The 19945-nt window shown below is 39.6% G+C and overlaps 1 protein-coding gene across 13 annotated transcripts in view; it reads right to left on the bottom strand.

The window, feature by feature from the left end:
- ANKHD1 (ankyrin repeat and KH domain containing 1) overlaps positions 1-19945 on the bottom strand; it is a 213748-nt gene that overhangs the window by 100962 nt on the left and 92841 nt on the right. For all 13 annotated transcript variants that reach the window (XM_048862541.2, XM_048862545.2, XM_048862543.2 and 10 more), the window contains exons 4-7: positions 17165-17312; positions 15268-15415; positions 11600-11833; positions 269-363 (exon numbers count right to left, since the gene is read on the bottom strand). In XM_048862541.2, the coding sequence (XP_048718498.1) occupies positions 269-363; positions 11600-11833; positions 15268-15415; positions 17165-17312 (625 nt within the window). The remainder of the gene's footprint in view (positions 1-268; positions 364-11599; positions 11834-15267; positions 15416-17164; positions 17313-19945) is intronic.

The raw sequence follows: 19945 nt of genomic DNA, 5'->3' as shown, positions 1-19945 counted from the left end.
AAAAAGCACATTGTAGGGCAAACTCAATATAACAAAAGAACTATTTTTTCCACACAGAGAACTAAATCTAAGAGCCAGGCTGCCTTTTGACAAACCACTTTAAAAAGGTATTCTTAGCAAGACATCCCTAAAAAAAAAAAATTAGTATTTTTTTCCAGATCAGTGGATTAAAAAAAAATCTCATTAACCAAAAAAGGCTTGCTTTGTTCTACCAACCCCTTTTATGCCTCTCACCCCAATCAAAATTGATTCACCAAATGCTATTTACCATGCAGGCCTCCATTAGGGCTGTGTGCATCTCATCTGTTTTATGTTCTTGATCAGCTCCAGCTTCAAGCAGAAAACGAACCATATCTAAATGGCCTTCAAACACAAAAACAAAACAATTTGTTAAAAACATTAAGAAAGGGTTTAGTCAAAATATTGTAATTTAAGTTTTTGTAGTTTGCTTTTACAAGCCTATCCAACTATAATGTGCAAATACATTGCTATTGTGGCAAAACACAAGATGGACATTCAACTTCTAACAGTGGTCTTACCTGGAAGATTTTATTTTCTGGCTATGCAAAGTTGATAAGGTTTTATTTAACATGGATGAGGTAAAAAAAATTCTATAAAAATCCTGTCTTGAGACTTCAAACTATAAACAAAATAGCATTTATGCTCTAATTGCCCACATAGCTTAAGTATTGCGTGGATTGGCCAAAAAAAAAGCTGAAAGGAGAAAAAAAAAATCAATCTGGAAGGTAAAAAACCTTCCAGAGAAGAACAGTATGAAATTATAAACTTATCTTGAAGTTTTTACTGCAATAACTTTCACAGGAGTATTTTTATGCATTGTCTAAAAAGAGCAGATTGCTGAACTGTAAGAGCTTCAATCTAAAAAACCTGTAGAGTTGCCACAACTGTTCTTAAAAGCTTTGTTCAATCTCACTCAAATTAGTTTTATTTCACTTTCATCTATGGAGCTTTTACATTTTTCTTCCATGCAAAAACAAGTCTATTTAGGTACTTGCACAAAGTTCACTCTAGTATCTGGATGCCTAATTTACTGATGGATTTTATCCTCTCAGCATGCAGGCAAGGCAAGGCATGTTTTTCCTATGTTACAGGAGAGGAGTAGAAGGTAGGTTAAGTGATTTCCCAACATGATCACACAGGAAGTCTGTGGTTGATGTGGGAATGATCACCCAGCCCAGAGTGTATTATATCATTCTTTCCTACACAAGTTTTACTAAATTATAGGAAGTGCTAAGGATATTATCCTTTAGATATTCCAGGGCTAAGAGTGCTTTATCATGCAGCATTTCATACTATTGTAATCTACCATTTTAAAAAACCTGGTATCTGAATTTAAGTTCTTATTCAATCTGTACAACTACCATTAAATATTGTTCATTACCCCGACACAAAAATGTAGGGGGATATACTTAAGAAACCAGAACAGCCCACAATTAAGAAAAAGTTTCTAAGAGATATCAACACCCACTCCTCAACTTTAAGAAGAAAGGCAGCTGAAATCTTTACCTGAAGTGTATTATGATTTTTCTTAGGTGAGAGAAAAGTGTTTTGGAAAGTATGTCCTAATAGCCTAATACAGAGTTATGGAACTTGTAACTTTGAAAACCTTTGATAAATCTAATTTTGTAAAAGATTCTCAAATATAGATGGTCTAAAATTTTTAGTTTTATCAAATCCTCAATGGTGCACATAACCTCTTAAAATTCAATTTGGGAGGAAATTTTTGGAGTTTAATACAAACATTTCAATTTTCAGGAGTTGCATGAAGGTTTCTGCTAAGATAATGACTGTGAGACCTTGAGTTTAAGGAGTTAAGTGTCTGTGAAACTTGCAAACTGAAAAAAAGAAATTGTTGGAACAGAAAATTAAGCCCAAGATTTTAAAAGTCAGTACAACTTATTTAGGTGCCTGAACTTCCAAAGTGCTGTACTCATCCCACTTAAGTCAACAGGAGTTGCTGGATGTTGTGAAGTATGAAAATCAGGCTGCTTATTTAGGAGGTTAAATATGGACAATCTCAATTTATACAGTTTCTGAAAGTCCTGGCCTGAGAGTTACCACCATAATATCACTGTTAGGTCACGTAGCCACTTCTCCCAAAAAGCTTTCAACTTTTAATGAAGTCTCTAATTTTACTTTTCCCTTCACAGAATTTTTATATCATCCAATGTATTAAAAAAGTTAAGTAGACTTGGACTTCAGAAAAAGTAAAAACTACAGTAACAGTGGCTATTGGATGCCACATATGGTGTGCATGTGCCTCATGTGCACAAGAGCCATATCTTATGACCAGCAACATCCATTCAGGCTGTGTCTGTGCTCTGCCTGTGCTTGTGCACCTCCTACATCTGAGGGCACATTGGGAAGAATGGTCCTGATCAACTCTCTTGATAATTCAGAATCCCAGCAGAGTTGGACTCCAAATAGGGCTGGGACAGAGGGCAGGTCATGAGATCCAGAGGTACAAAACATTTAGAAGATCCACAGTTACAACATAAGTAACCTTTCTCTTTGAGTCTTTGTCCATGTAGATTTCACTTGTGATGACTCACTAGCGATTCCATGAGCACTATGAGAGAATCCATGGAGTCCTATGTTTATCTAAATTAGGACTAAAGAATGTGTGTCTCAAATTTGGCATCTGATCTAGAAGCCAAATCCAGGGTAAAACATATTGTAAAAGTATAAACTAAACTCCATGTAGCTGCTCTGCAGATTTCAGTAAGGAATATCATTAAGCAACCTGAAGAGACTGCTTGAGCTCCAGCTGAGTGTGTCCTGATTCCTGAAAGGAGAGGTAGACTTGATAACTGGTAGGAGACTTTAATGCATGGGGTAACCAACCTGCACATCTGAGAAGAGATGGGTTGGCCCTTGTGACCCAAGAACATTTTTGTGCCAACTGGCAGAGGGTACAGGGGGGCATAGAGTTTTACAGGGATGCCTTGGGCCAAACATATGCATATTAAGTTTACCAAAACATGGCTCTTGGTAGAGACCTCACATGCCAGTAGCCCACTAGTCAGCATTATCATCTTGAAATTCATGAAGACATAACGTTTAAGGACTTAAATATTTCTTCTGAAAATTAAGTTCTTAATGTATGAGTTAAGGCAGATCACCTGAAGATGATAAACCTGCTCCTGTCAGGTCAGAGGGAAGAGACATGTCTTTCTCTCTGGCTAGTCATATGTATACTGTCCACTTCCCAGCATAGGCCTATTTGCATTACTAAGGCTGAAGCTCATGGAGATTGAGAAATCACATGAGAGCAAAACTGCAGGAAAACAAAAAGTGCCAGGGGTATCTTGTTTACAAGTAAAGAGCCTATCTTATGAAAGGATTGTCAAAGCCAACCCGGTTGGAAAATGCTGCAAAGACTTGGGTGAATTAAACTTCATTAGACAGAAAACTATATTGTTAATCATGTCTAGTTCTAGAACAGGGCTTCTCAAACTGAGGGTCAGGACCCCTCAGGAGGTCACAAGGTTATTACATGAGGGGTCGCAAACGGTCAGCCTCCACCCCAAACCCTGCTTTGCCTCCAGCATTTATAATGGTGTTAAATATGTAAAAAAGTGTTTTTAATTTATAAGTGGGGGTTGCACACAGAGGCTTGCTATGTGAAAGGGGTCACCAATACTAAAGTTTGAGAACCACTGTTCTAGAATGTGTGTTCTATTTTACATGTAATCATTAGTTTCTAAAACTTCCACTTGCTGCTTCTCAATTATCTATACTTTGTTAAATAAGCTTTTACTTGTTTTCACTATAAACATGTCTAAGTGCTATGTCTTAAACGGTGCAGTCATCCAAGGTCTAACTCGTAAGTTGGGGGTACTATTCCTTTGGGAACAGTGAATCTCGAATTCTGAGTGTCCGGTGAATGAGGTTGATGGATACTTCAGAGAGATACTCAGGGGGCTTGGAGTATGGCTATCACTAACCTACAGAGGAAAAGTGGAGCCTGCATGGACTAAGAGGGGAGTACTTATGTTGCTCATGGCTAATGGAGTCAGGGAGCTGACAAGTAGTACACAGGCAAGCCTTCCACTAAAGGGAAGTGGTAGCAAGATGCCGCAAAACCCTGGGAAGCTAACAGCCTTAAAGTGCTTTTCCAAGTGCCATGAACAAACAGGTGATTTTCTAAATGACTTTGTTCTATCTAGGTAATGAAGAAGGGCCTGGGAAACATCTAAGGTGTGCAGTTTGGCTTCCACCGAGTTTGAGTGAGGTTTGGGGAAGAAAGCTAGGGAACAGATGGTTCGGTTTAAGTGAAAGTCAGACACCACACATTTTTCAAAGAAATTTTATCCCCATGGAATACCATACACGGAGTATATGCCATTAGTGCTTGGTCCTCACAAGCCCACCTGGCTCAGATGATAGCTACCAGAAAGGCTGTTTTAAGGGTGAGATGGTGGAGGGAGCACTTAGATAAGCATGCAAAAGGGGCTTCCAAGACCCATCAAAACTACATTAAGGTCCCATAGTGGGATAGGCTCCCGAATGCAGGGAATAGGCCTGAACCAGTCCTTTTAGAAATTTTGAAACAGTGGAATATGAGAACAGTTATACGTTTGAATAGGAGAGTGGTTTTCTGAAACAGCAGCAAAATGAACCTTGATAGAGCTGATCGTGAGACCTGATAGCTTGAGCTGGAGGACAACCCAAATGTTGGGGATAGAAACTTTCAATGGATTGAGACCATATTAGGAATCAACAGATGGAAATCTCTTCCACTTTGATGTATATACTGATTTTGATCCTGCTCTGTATTAGGATTTCTGTGGAACAATCCTTGTCTGATGCATTCAACTAGCCAACTTCCAAGCAGACAAATACAGAAATATGGGTACTGGGGGTAGAATTTGCCCCCTACAATGGCTGTTGTGGACAGAGGCAGCAGAAATTTGAGTCAATACTGTCTTGCCTAATAAGGGGCTGTATGCTCAAATAAATTGGTTAGTCTCTAAGGTGCTACAAGTACTCCTTTTCTTTTTGCGAATACAGACTAACACGGCTGTTACTCTGAAACCTATGGTTACATCCTGCCTGATGTTCCTTATGACTCTTGGCATCAGGGGAACAGAAGAAAATGCATAAAGACATTGAGGCCAAAGAACGAGGAAAGCATCATGGAGGAACACTGGTCTGGTACTTGCTCCGGGCCAGAAGAGAGGGCATTTGTCATGTTTGTTGATGGAAAACCAGAGCATGTCATCTTGTTTGTTGACATAATACACTGAGGAGGTGGTGTCTGTCAGGATCTGTACTGTGATTCCTTTCAGAAGTAGTACAAATTCGCTGCAGATTAGACAAATTACATTGAGTTTCAGCACTTTTATATGTAGTGAGGACTCTTAACTAGATCAGAAATGAGTCTGTAGCTTGTTTGGGTTCCTCTCCACTAGCCACAGAGGCTTATGTAGAGTGTGTTGCTGTGGGAGGTGGGGTGTTCAGAATGACACCACTTTGCACACAATCTCTGGATTTGCCTCTAGTCCAGGGAAGATAAAAAGGGATTTGGGATCTTGAGGTAAGTATCCATATAGTGTTTGGTAAATTCGTAAACAGATCTCAGGCATCCTTGGAGAGGGCACAAGTGAAGTCTGGCAAGAGGTGTCACACTTAACTGAACATCATCATATGGCCTACATTTCTTGCTGTTATTGCAGATCAGGGATGCTGTGGGCTGAAACCTGTTCAGAGAGAGCTATGCTTTCATCAGCTTGGAATATAAAAGGTCCCTATAAGTTCTATGGACTGAGTAGGAGTGACAGATAACTACTTTTATTTCACCTCAAGTCCTGGAGAGTGCAACAGGTTGAGGTCTCTGGAAAGGCCATTGGATAATCCCTGGGGGATTTCCCTCTCCGAAGCCAGTTATCCAAGCAGAGGTAAACAGGCATTCCTTATGTTAGATTGGCTGCCACCACTGCCAGACATTTTGTGAATACTTTTAGGGCTACAGACAGGCCCTGAACTAATAGAGGTCATATCCTACTGTGATCTGAAGATATTTTCTGAGGACCAGATGAATAGCAATAAGCATCCTGAAGGCCAAGAGCCGCAAGCCAATCCTGAGCTTCTCCAGACAGAATGATGGAAGCTAGCTCACCATTGTGAATTTGAATGAATGAAATTCAAGTGTATGAATTTCTTTAGTCACCTTAGGTGCTTTCCCCTCTTCTGGAAATAAGAAAATAGCAAGAATAGAAACTTTGAATTCATGGATTACTATTTCTAATGGCTCTTAGCTGAAGTAAAGAATCTACCTTCTTCCTTCAGTTGTTTCTCAGGAGATGGGTCCCCCAAATAGGGATTAGAAGGCAGATCAGCTGGGACAGAGGACTGAAATTGTAATCTCAAATACCCACTGGTCTGAAGTAATCCAAGTCTATGCCTGAGAAAAATGGGGAAGGTGGCAACCAAAAATAGGGATGAGAACAAGGAAGCTGTGGTGGAACAGGTACATGGCTCTTGACTCGAAAGTCAGACTTGTTGATTGGATGGTGATGCAGGGTGGGTGGGTAGGTAGCAGAAGAGGAGGGGGCTGTCTGGCGGGTGACATGAGACTAAGGGCACGTCTTCACTAGCAACGTTATTAACTAACTATAGGTCTACACTGACACTTTACAGCGCTGAAACTTGCAGCGCTTGGGGTGTGTTTTTTTACACCCCTGAGCAAGAAAATTACAGAGCTGTAAACTGCCAATGTAGACAAGCTCTAAGAAACTGACTTGGAAACAAAGGCAGTAGGCCTCTATTGTTGACAGGGGGAAATTCTCTGTCTTAACTGGCCCTAGTACCTTAATGATACTTAGTGATGCCAGCGCTGCTCTAGAATTCTTTAGGGAGTACCATGATTCATCTGTACAGGGGCTGAAAAGGTCTGATTCTTCAAAGGGAAGATGTCCAATAGTAGTTTGGACTTCTTTGGGAATCTCTCCTCATGATAGTGCCTATGGCCACAGGTGTTCAAGGCTTCTTGAAGAGAGATTCTAGCCATCAGGTAGTTCTCAGATACTACAGATCTCAACTCAGTTTTTGCTTCCCACGGGAGTTTGTCAATAAAAGATGACACTTTGTCCCAGTTCAGATAATCATACTACGCAAATAAAGCCTGATAGTCAGCTATACAAAGTTGCAGTGATGTTGAAGAACAGGATTTTCTGCCAAGGAGATTGAAGTCTTTGGGGTTCTTTGTCTTTCAGAGTGGACCTAGACAGTCCCAACAGTTTAGATTTTTCCTGAATACTACAACAGGTACAACATTACTATGGAACCTGAAGCTGGGTGGATAGAAAAATGTATGGTCAGACCAAAGGTCCATCTAGCCCAGTAACCTGTCTTCAGACAGTGGCCAATGTCAGGTGCCCTGGAGGGAATGAACAGAACATAGGTAATCAACTGATCTATCCTGTGGCCCATTCCCAGTTTCTGGCAAAACCCGAGGCTAGGGACACCATTCCTGCCCATCCTGGCTAATAGCCATTGATGGACCTATCCGCCATGAACTTATCTAGTTGTTTTTTTGAACCCTGTTATGCTTTTGGCCTTCACAAAATCCTCTGGCAAGCAGTTCCACAGGTTGACTCCACAGGTGAAGAAATACTTCCTTTTGTTTGTTTTAAACCTGTTGCCTATTAATTTAGTGACCCCCTAGTTCTTGTGTTATGAGAAGGACTAAACACTTCCTTATTTACTTTCTCCATAAGAGTCATGATTTTAATAGACCTCTATCATATCCCCACTTAATCTTCTCTTTTCCAAGTTGAAAAGTCCCAGTCTAATTATCTCTCTTCGTATGGAAGCCGTTCCATATCCCTAATCATTTTTGTTCCCTTTCTGAACCTTTTCCAATACCAGTGTATCTTTTTTGAGATAAAGTGACCACATCTGCATGCACTTTTCAAGATGTGGGCCTACCATGGATTTAGATAGAGGCAATATGATATTTCTGTTATTATCTATTTCTTTCTTAATGATTTCCAACATTGTTAGTTTTTTTGACTACCGTTGCACATTGAGTGGATGTTTTCAGAGAACTATCCACAATGACTTCAAGATCTCTTTCTTGAGTGGTAACAGCTACTTTAGACCCCATCATTGTATATGTATAGTTGGGATTATGTTTTCCAATGTACGTTACTTTGTATTTATCAACACTGGGCAACAAAATGGAAGATGAAATTCAGCCACCCAGTTTTGGGAGATCCTTTTGTAGCTCTTCACAGTCTGCTTGGGACTTCGCTATCTTGAGTAGTTTTGTATCATCTGCAAATTTTGCCATCTCACTGTTTACCCCCTTTTCCAGATCATTTATGAATATGTTGAATAGGACTGGTCCCAGTACAGGCCCCTGGGGGACACCACTATTTACCTCTCTCCATTCTGAAAAGTGACCATTTATTCCTACTCTAACTTTTAACCAGTTACCGATCCATGAGAGGACCTTCCCTCTTATCCCATGAGAGCTTATTTTACTTAAGAGCCCTTGGTGAGGGACCTTGTCAAGGGCTTTCTGAAAATCTAAGTCCACTATATCCCCTGGATCCCCCTTGTCCACATGCTTGTTGACCCCCTCAAAGAATTCTAGTAGATGAGAAATCATGCCTCACCATTTACAAAAACCATGTTGACTCTTCCCCAACAAATTTATGTTTATGTGTCTAATAATTTTGTTATTTACTATAGTTTCAACCAGTCTGCCAGGAACAGAAGTCAGGTTTACCAGCCTGTAATTGCCAGGATCACCTCTGGAGCCCTTTTTAAAAACTGGGGTCACATTAGCTATCCTCCAATTATTTGGTACAGAAGCTGATTTAAATGACAGGTTATAAGTTACAGTTAGTAGTTCTGCAATTGCACATGTGACTTTCTTCAGAACTCTTGGATGAATACCATCTGGTCCTGGTGACTTATTACTATTTAATTTATCAATTTGTTTCAAACCCTCCTCTAATGACACCTCAATCTGGGACAATTCCTCAGATTTGTCACCGAAAGAGAATGGCTCAGACCAATGCAAAGAATTCATTTAGTTTCTCCGCAATGGCCTTATCTTCCTTGAGTGCTCCTTTAGCATCTTGGTCATCCAGTGGCCCCACTGGTTGTTTAGTAGGCTTCCTGCTTCTGATGAACTCAAAATTTTTTTTTGCTATTACTTTGAGTCTTTGGCTAGCTATTCTTCATTCTTTTTTGGCCTTCCTAATTACATTTTTACACTTCATTTGCCCGAGTTTATGCTCCTTTCTATTTTCCTCACTAGGATTTAACTTCCACTTTTTAAAGGATGCCTTTGTGTCTCTCACTGCTTCTTTTATTTTGTTGTTTAGCCATGGTGGCACTTTTTTGGTCCTCTTACAATGGTTTTTAATTTGGGGTATTTAAATTGAGGTTGGGGTATTTAAATTGGGGGTACATTTAAATTGAGCCTCTATTATGGATATTGGAAAACGCATGTACCTTCTCTTGCACTACAATATACAGAATATTTTCTGTTCTCCCTAGCAACTCCTGAAAGGACTTGTAGTTTTCAATGAGTGGTATACAATAAAGTGGGATAGGGTAGGAGGTTTCCAGTGGATATTGTGGCAAGTCACCTTCTTCCACTTCTTCAATGTACTTCTTACGTTCCTGTTTTTCTTGATCTCTATGAGGGTCTGCTTCCCTAATGGAGCTAGTAGGTAGTCTGACCGGGGAATAAAATCTGGTGTGCTCAAAAGAGATATGAGGAGAATAACTGTAGACGTCTCAATGGAGAAGACCATGGAGCCCAGGAGGCCCAAGGTGGTGGACCAAAGGGAAAAGTTCTGAGTCTTAAGGTGATGTCTGCCAGAGTAATACTGGATACTTCAGAGAAGTATGTCTGGGTATTCTGCAGGGAGAAAATCTCAAGGTGGGCCCTAAAATTGAATCTCTGGTGTCAGAGAGTGGGATATATATTTATTGGGGAATACCATGAATCTGTACATTTTATAAACTTCTTAAATCACACAAATCCAATTACAGAAACGGAAATGTTTACAAGGTCTTCAAGTTCCATGACCAATCACCAGAGAATCCACACAGTCCTTACATGGCTGGATCTCACTTCACAATGGACTCTGAATGCAAGCTGTCTCACACTAATTATTACAATCTAAGAATTTATAGGTTTCAGAGTAACAGCCGTTAGCCTGTATTCGCAAAAAGAAAAGGAGTACTTGTGGCACCTTAGAGACTAACCAATTTATTTGAGCATAAGCTTTCGTGAGCTACAGCTCACTTCTCTCTAAGGAGCCACAAGTACTCCTTTTCTTTTAAGAATTTACCATATCTGAGATTTGGTAGAATTTTGGTTCTGAGAGCCATGGAGTTCCTTTTCATTCAAGGAACTTACATACTCTACTGGCACAGTGGGTAGAGCTTTTAAAGCAGTTAACTCTATTTCTTTATCAAATTATTAAATTCAGTGTTCATCTGCCACATCTCCCAGCAAGTAAAAAGGAACCCAATAGCAAAGGTTTCCTGAGTCTCCTACAGTTTGAATTAATAGCTCAGCTGCACCCATTTTGTTTTTTAAATACATGTACGTACAAAGTAGTAAGATTTGACTTAAGTATTTTCCTAAACTTTCCAAAAAATCAAAGAAAAACCAGTGTTAAAACAGCACTTGAGAAAATACTTGAGAAGTTAGTGTTTTAAAAACTGACTAAAACCAGCCTCAACTTTGAACATGTAACCTCAATTCTATCAGTAAAGCCACAAATCTCCTTAATCCCAACTATTTTCCCCCATACTTAGATTTTCAACATGAGCCAGGAGATACTCCCATATTCTTCATCTACTGACCTGCAAACCAACATGTTACTAGGAGAACCTAATCATCTCCAAATCCATGTTCCTGCTATGCTCCGGAGATATCTTACTTGTACCCTTAACATAGTATCAAATAAGCAACACCGCTCCATGATTTGCCATATAATCCAACTGAAAACATCCAACCACTATCCCAACGTCATTTAGACTCCTAAAATGTTTTGAGACCCTACCATTACAGATAAGCACTATTACTTGTCTTCTATCACATATTGGCTGCAGATGCCTAAGTATCACATTCACAACAACTGGGGCGTTAGTACTTTCTCTATAAAGGAGAGAAAGACAGCTTGTGTATAGAACACCATTTGCAACAAGATTCAGAGTTTAGAAAGATGCAGTTTTTGTTGCAATAGTGATGGCCACAACAAAACATACAGTTCTTATGCTGTGTCAATGTCATTGGAAGGAGGGTAGGTGAGGTATGTTGAATATGAGCAAGTTGCAAACTCCTCCAGATTTCCTGACTTTCACATTTAGCTTACTTTAAACTCCTAATTTGGAGTTTAAACTTCCAAGAAGCTATGAACATTAGAAAACTTCCAAATTAGGTTCCTGATGGTATTTTTTGAACCTTAACAAAAAGACTGTCTGGGAATTTTAGTTAGATTCCAAGCACAAAATCTAACAATGTTATGTGTGTAATATAAGGATCATCAAAAAAATACAGCCACCTAAAGTTTCTTCACAAATGAAGGTTTAAATACCATACCTTTATAGCATGCTAATGTAAGTGCACTTTCTTTGAACTCATTGGAATGAGTGTTGATTCCTGCACCATATTCCAGAAGTACTCTTGCAACCTCAACATGACCTGCACTGGCTGCTTCCATTAAGGGGGTATGTCCATTTTCATTATGATCTTCTATATTAGCACCTGCTTTCAATAGCACTTTCACTATGTCAACGAATCCCCCAGCGCAGGCATAAGTGAGTGCTGTGTTCCCTAAGAGAAGATAAAAAGAACATACAGTAAGTAACTCCTTCCTCTTTCACCTAACCCCAACTGTAAATAAATGAAACCAAAACCTACTTTAAATATATAGAATTTTAATCTACTTAAGTATTTATACCATAAATCTGGGGTCAGCAACCTTTCAGAAGTGGTGTGCCTAGTCTTCATTTATTCACTCTAATTTAAGGTTTCCCAGGCCAGTAATACATTTTAACGTTTTTAGAAGGTCTCTTTCTATAAGTTTATAATATATAACTAAACTATTGTATGTAAAGTAAATAAGGTTTTAAAAACATTTAAGAAGCTTCATTTAAAATTAAATTAAAATGTAGAATCCCCTGGACTGGTGGCCAGGACCCCAGCAGCGTGAGTGCCACTGAAAATCAACTCACATGCCGCCTTTGGCACATGTGCCATAGGTTGCCTATCCTTGCCATAAATCAACCTAGCAGACTTTTGCATTTCTCTCACCTGTGATTTCAGGTGAGGTAGAAGATTCAGAAACAGATTAACAATTAGACATAACTATTTTACTGAAACACTGCCCTAGTTCTAGGACTCCTTTTATCAGCCTAAACCTTCTATGGCCTATGTTATCCTCTCTAGTAGCCCTAGACACACTCAATGACCCTTTTATCTTTCATCTCATTCAAATGATATCATTCCTTCTTTGTTTGGCCTCTGCCTTCCGTAATTTATATGCTGGTAATCTCTCCCAGCCAATACAGTTAAATTCTGACACAACTGGCTCACACTTCCCTCAGCATTTTTCACCACACACGTTCATTATTTGTTTCTGTCTTTTCCCCAACCCATCATATTCTTCCTGTGTAGAATGTGATAATAAGAAAGCTTCCTATATTTCTGGATGCTCTTGGTATCCCTGCATCATTTGGTTTCAAAAATTGGCCACATTTTGTCTATTAGCAGTATCTCTCAGTTACTGCCCAGATGAAGTTTCTTACTTTTAATACTACTCTTTCACCTTCCCTAACCTCCCAAAATTCCACTTTTCTAAAATACCTTCAACAGAGGTTTGGGTTAAGCCCTGGTTTACTTGCTCAAACTCACTGTTTCTACCAGTGACTTACAGTATCCTTGAAAACTTCCGGGTTTCATTTTTAGGAAAGCATTCTGGTTATTTCAGCAGACTACAGATTCAACTTCTGCTCTTCAAAACAGCTCATTTTCCCTCTTCAGAACTCTTGCACCAGACAAGCAAATTACAGATATAAACACCTTTCTCCAATTCTGGTATAAATCACTCAAGGGGCCACTGAATCATCTACTACTACTTCCTTCCTCTAGACCAGTGGTTTTCAAAGCTGGTCCGCCGCTTGTTCAGGGAAAGCCCCTGGTGGGCCGGACTGGTTTGTTTACCTGCCGCTTCCGCAGGTTCCGCCAATCGTGGCTCCCACTGGCCACGGTTCACTGCTCCAAGCCAATGGGGGCTGCAAGAGCCCCGCAGCTGCGATTGGCCGAACCTGCAGACACAGCAGGTAAACAAACCGGTTCGGCCTGCCCGGGGCTTTCCCTGAACAAGCGGTGGACTGGCTTTGAGAACCACTGCTCTAGACCACTAGTTCTCAACTAGTGTTACACAATATGGCTGTGGATACACAGAGGTCTACCAGGGGGTACATCAACTCATCTAGATAGTTGCCTAGTTTTACAACAGGCTACAGAAAAAACACTAGTGAAGTCAGTACTAACTAAAATTTCATACAGACAATGACTTGTTTATACTGTTCTATATATACACACACACACACACACCATACAATGAAATGGAAGTACAATATTTATAAATTGTATTGGAATACAATTGGAATATAATTACATGGTTAAAACCAGAAAGTAAGCAATTTTTTAGTAAGTGTGCTGTGATACTTTCGTATTTTTATGTCTGATTTTGTAAGCAAGCATCTTTTAAGTGAAGTGAAACTTGGCGTACACAGGACAAATCAGACTCCTGAAAGTGGTACACCAGTGATACTCAGACCTCAGCGGTTCAGGAGCCAAATCAGCAATCAACATTACCCAAAAGAGTCATAGTAGTGTGAATTCATTGTTTCATTTACTACAATGACCGATGAAGTATTATTTTATCAGCTACAATTAGTTAACATGGTAAAAGCATCCTGATTGGTTAATAATTAAATCAGAAAGTTTTAACTTCATGTGCTTCAAAGAGCCACAAGAGACACGTTAAAGAGCCACTTGCGACTCAAAGCCTCAGGCTGAGTATCACTTTTCTAGATAATAGCAACTCCTTCCTTCACTTCTGCAGATCTGCAATAACTGCATGCCTGAAGCTTATTTAAAATTGGCTTTCCTCTATTTATCCTACAATGCAATGTTTATACCACCCTTGTCAGTCTTCCATCAAATAATTTGCCGCAATGCCATTTGCTTTACTTGTAATTCAAGTTTGGTTAATTCTCTATCATGCAAAATAGTGTGTTTCGCATTTCAAAAGTAGTTTAATAGTTTCCTATCATATTAACAAAAAACAAGACATGAACATTAGAAAACTTCCAAAACTACCCTAAACTGACACAAATGCAAAAACTTCTTGCAGAAAAAAGTATTTGGGATCACTACTCAGGGGTTTTTTTTTTGCTATGGACAGGGAATGAACAATGCACTACACAAAAACCTCCTTAAACTTTTCGTTTCCAGAAACAGTATTTGATCATTTTTCAAAATTGATCATTTTTTCACCCAGCCAAATTAAAGAGCCGTAAGTATCTAACTGTAAAAATAAAAATTTGAGTCTATATTTCAAAGTCATCTTTTGAAACCATATTTCACTTTAAGCTTGTCAATAGGGATCTGAATAAAATACATTTAAAAAGGGCAAGTGCTTGAACTACAAAGTTTGAACAAAGGGTTAAATTGAAATTTGGGCTAAAAAAATATCACATAAGCACTAAACAGTTCAATCAAAATTTCTTTCTTGATATATGGAGGAAATGGTTAGCTGTGTTTTTGCAAGGGCTTCCCCTTAACATAAATCTTAAGGAAACTGCAGTTCTGGCAAGTATTAGTTACTGAATTATTATATTGAAGTATATCTCAGGCTTAATTTGTTCCAATTTGTTTTACTGGTGATCCTACTTCACAGGAGTCTTCAGTGGATAAAATGCCTTTGCATTAGAATTAACATCAAGGACTAAGGAAGAGCCATCTGTTTTCACACAGGTGTCCAGTTTCAGCTGAACAATGATGGCTCCTGTTTGGTGCCATGCAAGTTATTATTGCTTTACCCTTTGAACTGAAGTAATCTGTACTGTATTTTCTATTAAATGAAAGCACCACGTACTTAAAAAATATCAAATAGTTCAAAACATGCAAGTAGGAGGCTGGGACTGATTGATACGTGCTAATCTGGTTAATTCATCCAGTTGCTGTTCCATACTTACCTGTTGAAGACTGGGCATTGACATCGGCACAGTGAACAAGTAGCAGTTTTACAATGTCTGCATAGCCTCCACTGGCAGCTGCCATGAGTGGAGTTATGTCTCCTTTATTCCCTCGATCTTCAACATTTGCATGCATCGCTAGTAGTACCTGAACAAACAAACAGAAGTTCACTTAAATGAGTTTTAACAATTATGTTTTGCTTCTTTAATTATGAGGGGAGTCAGGTATGTCTATACTACAAACCTAAGTCAACCAACAGCCGCTGCAGTAATTATTGTGGTAGTACATGTCTACACTACCCTCCTTGGGTTGGTGGTGCACATCCTCAGCAAGAATGCTTTCACTGACCTAAAAGGGGCAGCATGGGAAGCTGAGAGCCTGGTCTGGCAGCTCCACTGGCAGCTCCCTGCCAGAAGTCTGGCTACCCTGCAGGCTTCTGGGTGTGCAGTGGGCTCTCTCAGCCCCCGCCCCAGAAGGGAGCTGGATACCCTTGTCAATTTCACAGCTCAGGGTGCCCTGAAATACACAAGACTGCCTGGCTCCTGGCAGGTGGCTCTCAGCTGAGATTGGGATCCAAATGCACTCTGGCTTCTCGCCCTAGCTCCCAGCTGGGATCGAAGTCCAGCTACCCAGCCATCCAGGGGAGCAGGGACATACTTGTCAATTTTATGGTTCCCAGCATGAAATTGACAAGAGAGCAGACAGACACTGCATAGCCCTAATTACACTGACATAAGCCTTATGCCTCTTGTGGCATTGGAGTTATTATGTCAGAGTAGCAGGGCACTTACAACGATGGGAGGAAGGATGTAGTGTAGACATTGACATAATTAGGTCAACATAAGCTGCCTTACGTCCACCTAAATGTGTAACAGAGACCAACCCTGAAAACTATTTTCCTTTCTTCCTCCCTGCTCCTTTTAAAAGCTTCGTATGACAGCAATCCTACCTTCGGTAAAGAACTAGATATGGATCTGTCCAGAGCCAGTCATGACTGCTACTAGCATCTGCCCAAGTAGAGCACTTTGCTGTTTTTCTTCCACATTTTTTGCATGTTACAATACTTGAAACCAAAAATATAAGCAACGACTGCAACATATAATTAACGTTTTCAAATACGTCAGATAAAGTGTAGTTCCACTCAAAGTGAGGTTGTTGCAATTGAGATGTGCCACATTTACGCGTTAATGATTCCAGCACAGATTTGTTCAATTTACTTGCAAAGAGGCTTCTCCCAATAAACTCATCTTGGGATCACCGAGTCAAACTAGGTGTTTTCTGGCTTGTGAATCAGCACCAGTAATAGCCATCAATAGAGATGAACAAGTGTAACTGAAGACAGAATTTGAAGGTAATGCAGAAGTGAACTGGAATTAGAATTTAGTCAACAATGCTGATATATTAGCCAGAAAAAAGTCCCAGGTTTAGAAATGACTGAGTCATTATGCATCATAAAATATTAATGTAAGATGAATTTTTTTTTATTTTTTTTTGCGCTTTGCACTCACGTTTAGGGGCAGAATCTTAGAATGACTATTTGGCAGTACAGCTTGATTATGTCTGGAGCGATGTGCCTGAAAGCTACAGGCAGATCATTTGAACACAAACAAGATGTAATTTTCAAACAAGATCATTTATGTTGTAGCATGTCTTATTTGTTACCCCCTCCTCTTTAGACTGAGGGCTTGTAAAAAGCATATTTAGTGGAAGACTGTCTGAAAGGCTGTTGAGCATGCAGTAAAGTGAACTGCACTATATTTTACATCATATTCCTTTTAGAGTACAAAATACATTCTAATCAAAAGGACTAAAATGTTTGGCTTTCAAAGAGTTTCAGGCATATAGCACTCTGTATTTAAAGTCTCAGTCATAAGTGATTGTGTATTTTCTACTTACTTGTGCCAATTCATAATACCCAGCTGAACAGGCCAAGCAAAGGAGACTCTCCCCTTCTTCTGTATGTTCATTTACACTTCTTCCTTCATCCAGCAGCTTCCGGACAGCATTCACATCCCCATCGGAGCATGCTTCTGCCAAACTGCGACTGGAAAATTATTTATCATACAATGAACACACAGGTAGAATTCTACAACAGACAGGTAGCGAGCTTTCTGATAAAGAGTAAAGTCAAGGTATATAGCAAAAGACTTTTGCTTAATTGACATGCTAGTTTGCCTTTCGATATCACTTTCTGGAAGACACTTTCAAAGCGCTAAACAGCAAAGTGCTTTTCAAAACAAACAACACATCAACGCCTCTGTGCAGGAGCTATTATTCCCTTTCACAGATGGTCTAATTGAGAAATAAAGGCTCTGTCTACAACAGGAATTTGCCCCGATTTTGAAATAAGTGGCTAGCCACTGACAGAGGTGCACTGGTGCAAATCCCAGGTCCAAACAAGGAAAGCTATAACATGCATCAATATAGCCCATCCCAGTTTCAAGCAGAGATTCTTTACAAGTGCAAGCTGCAGCTTTCCTGTGTACACTTGGGGCAGTTTTGACAGCAGCTAGCCACTGACTGCAAGAATGGGGCAAATTCCCAGTACAGACAATGCTTAAGAGATCTGTCTAAAGTCACTTTGAATACTGTTGCAGAACTAGGAATAAACCAGATTTCTCAACTGCCAGTCCTTTGCTTTTCTATTCCTAATGTCTGAAATATTTTATTGGAAAGAAAAAAAACTAAATTAGTAAATATTTTTTAGACAAAACATTCATATGACAAATTATCCTTATTTGATTTTTTTGGACTGCCAAAATTTTAACTATACATTTAAAAAAATATCAAAGAAACTCGAGCCACTGAAGTTTGCAGCCTATCTGGAATAGTAAATTATTAAAATATGCCTATTGGATGGATTCATTATATATTTTTAACATTCCATCATAGTGGGATACCTCGACTAACACTGTAAGGAAGGTTTCAGAGTAACAGCCGTGTTAGTCTGTATTCGCAAAAAGAAAAGGAGTACTTGTGGCACCTTAGAGACTAACCAATTTATTTGAGCATGAGCTTTCGTGAGCTCATGCTCAAATAAATTGGTTAGTCTCTAAGGTGCCACAAGTACTCCTTTTCTTTTTACTGTAAGGAAGGGAGATGGGTGGATATTCTGTAACTCCTTCTCATTCAAACCCCAAATCTGACAAAAAGTAGGATGTCTAGAGAAGTCAATGTACCTCTTACAATCCAAAGTGAAAAAGCACCAGTGTAGCAGTATAAAATATATTGGAAACTGACTGATGTGCCAATTCAAGAAGGATTAAAAAAAAAGGGGGGGGGGGGAGGCAAAGGTCCTTACGATGTATTACTATTCTTTAACCATCAAGCAGTCAGGACCAATGCCCCCAGCTCGTCACCATAAAAGCCCTCAAGGCTCAGGAAATACTTACCTTACATTACCTTAAACAGCTATAAGAGCCAATAGGAGCTGCAGAGCCAGTGCTCAGCACCCCCCAGGCTGCACCTCTAATAAGGAGACAAGGAGCCTGCCAGCCCTGCCAAATCGCCCCCTGCCCCAGAACACCCACAGTGCCCCCCGGGCCAACCCCAAGCACCCAAAGTATATAGGGTATGTAGTATAAGTCATGGAGAGATCACAGACTGATTTTTTGTTTACTGCCCATGACCTGTCCATGACTTTTACTAAGAATACCTGTGACTAAAACGTAGCCTTAGTCAGGATTACCAACACAGATAACTGTAGGATCAACTCCAGCAGAACAATCAGAGTGATGTGTTCCTGCCAGTGCATCTTATTTATAAGACATGGAAATTTGCCTTCAAAGTGAGGACTGGTTGGCACAGAGGCATAAAATTCAAAAGAGAAATTGGGCCCATTTATTTTCTGACACGTATACACAAGCTGTCTCCAGAACCTCTCCTCTATCATCCTCAGTGTACAGTCTTGGCTAGAAACAGAAAGTTCACTTGTTAATTCAGGAATATATAATAATTTCAATTTCCAACTAGGTACCAAAGAATTCCAATTATTAAACTACACTCTGCATCCCTATAAGTAATTCTCACTTGAGATACACGCTTCTCAGACAATGAAAGTGTTAGTAGTTGCCAAATAAGGACCCTTGGAGCCGGGCTGGTAAGGAGGTGGAAGTCATTTGCCAGACTGAGCTTTTTGTGATTCCCTTCAGTGACTACAGCAGACATTTAAATATAGGATTAACAATGTAATGTGACAGCAATTGACATACTGGATCAGACTCTTGGTCCACCTAGTCAGTATCCTCTCTCCAACAAAAACCAGCACCAGATGCTGCAGAAGAAGGTGCAAGAAACCTCATAGTAGGCAGATTTGGCATAATCTACCCATCAGAAAGGTTTTATCCCAATCCTTAATATTTAGAGTGGCGTCAGCCTTAAGCCTGAAATTTTATATCCTTTCCAAAATATTTTTTGCATTAATTCAAACAACTCCGGATGTTCTTGTTATCCAAATAAATATCCAATCCCTCAAAATTTTATGAAGTTCTTGGTCTCTGACTTCCTGTGGCATTGAGTTCCACAATCTAGTTACATGTGTAACACTGTTGCAAAAAAAGCAATCATTTTGTGATGTATAAGCAGGAGTGTTGTAAGCAAGACATGAAAAGTAATTTTTCTGCTCTACTCCGTGCTGATTAGGCCTCAACTGGAGTATTGTGTCCAATTCTGGGTGCC

This window comes from Caretta caretta, chromosome 8, assembly GCF_965140235.1.
Source record: "Caretta caretta isolate rCarCar2 chromosome 8, rCarCar1.hap1, whole genome shotgun sequence".
NCBI classification, from domain to species: Eukaryota; Metazoa; Chordata; order Testudines; family Cheloniidae; genus Caretta; species Caretta caretta.
Note: the sequence above shows the minus strand (reverse complement) of the source record. Positions and strands in the feature narration are given on the sequence as shown.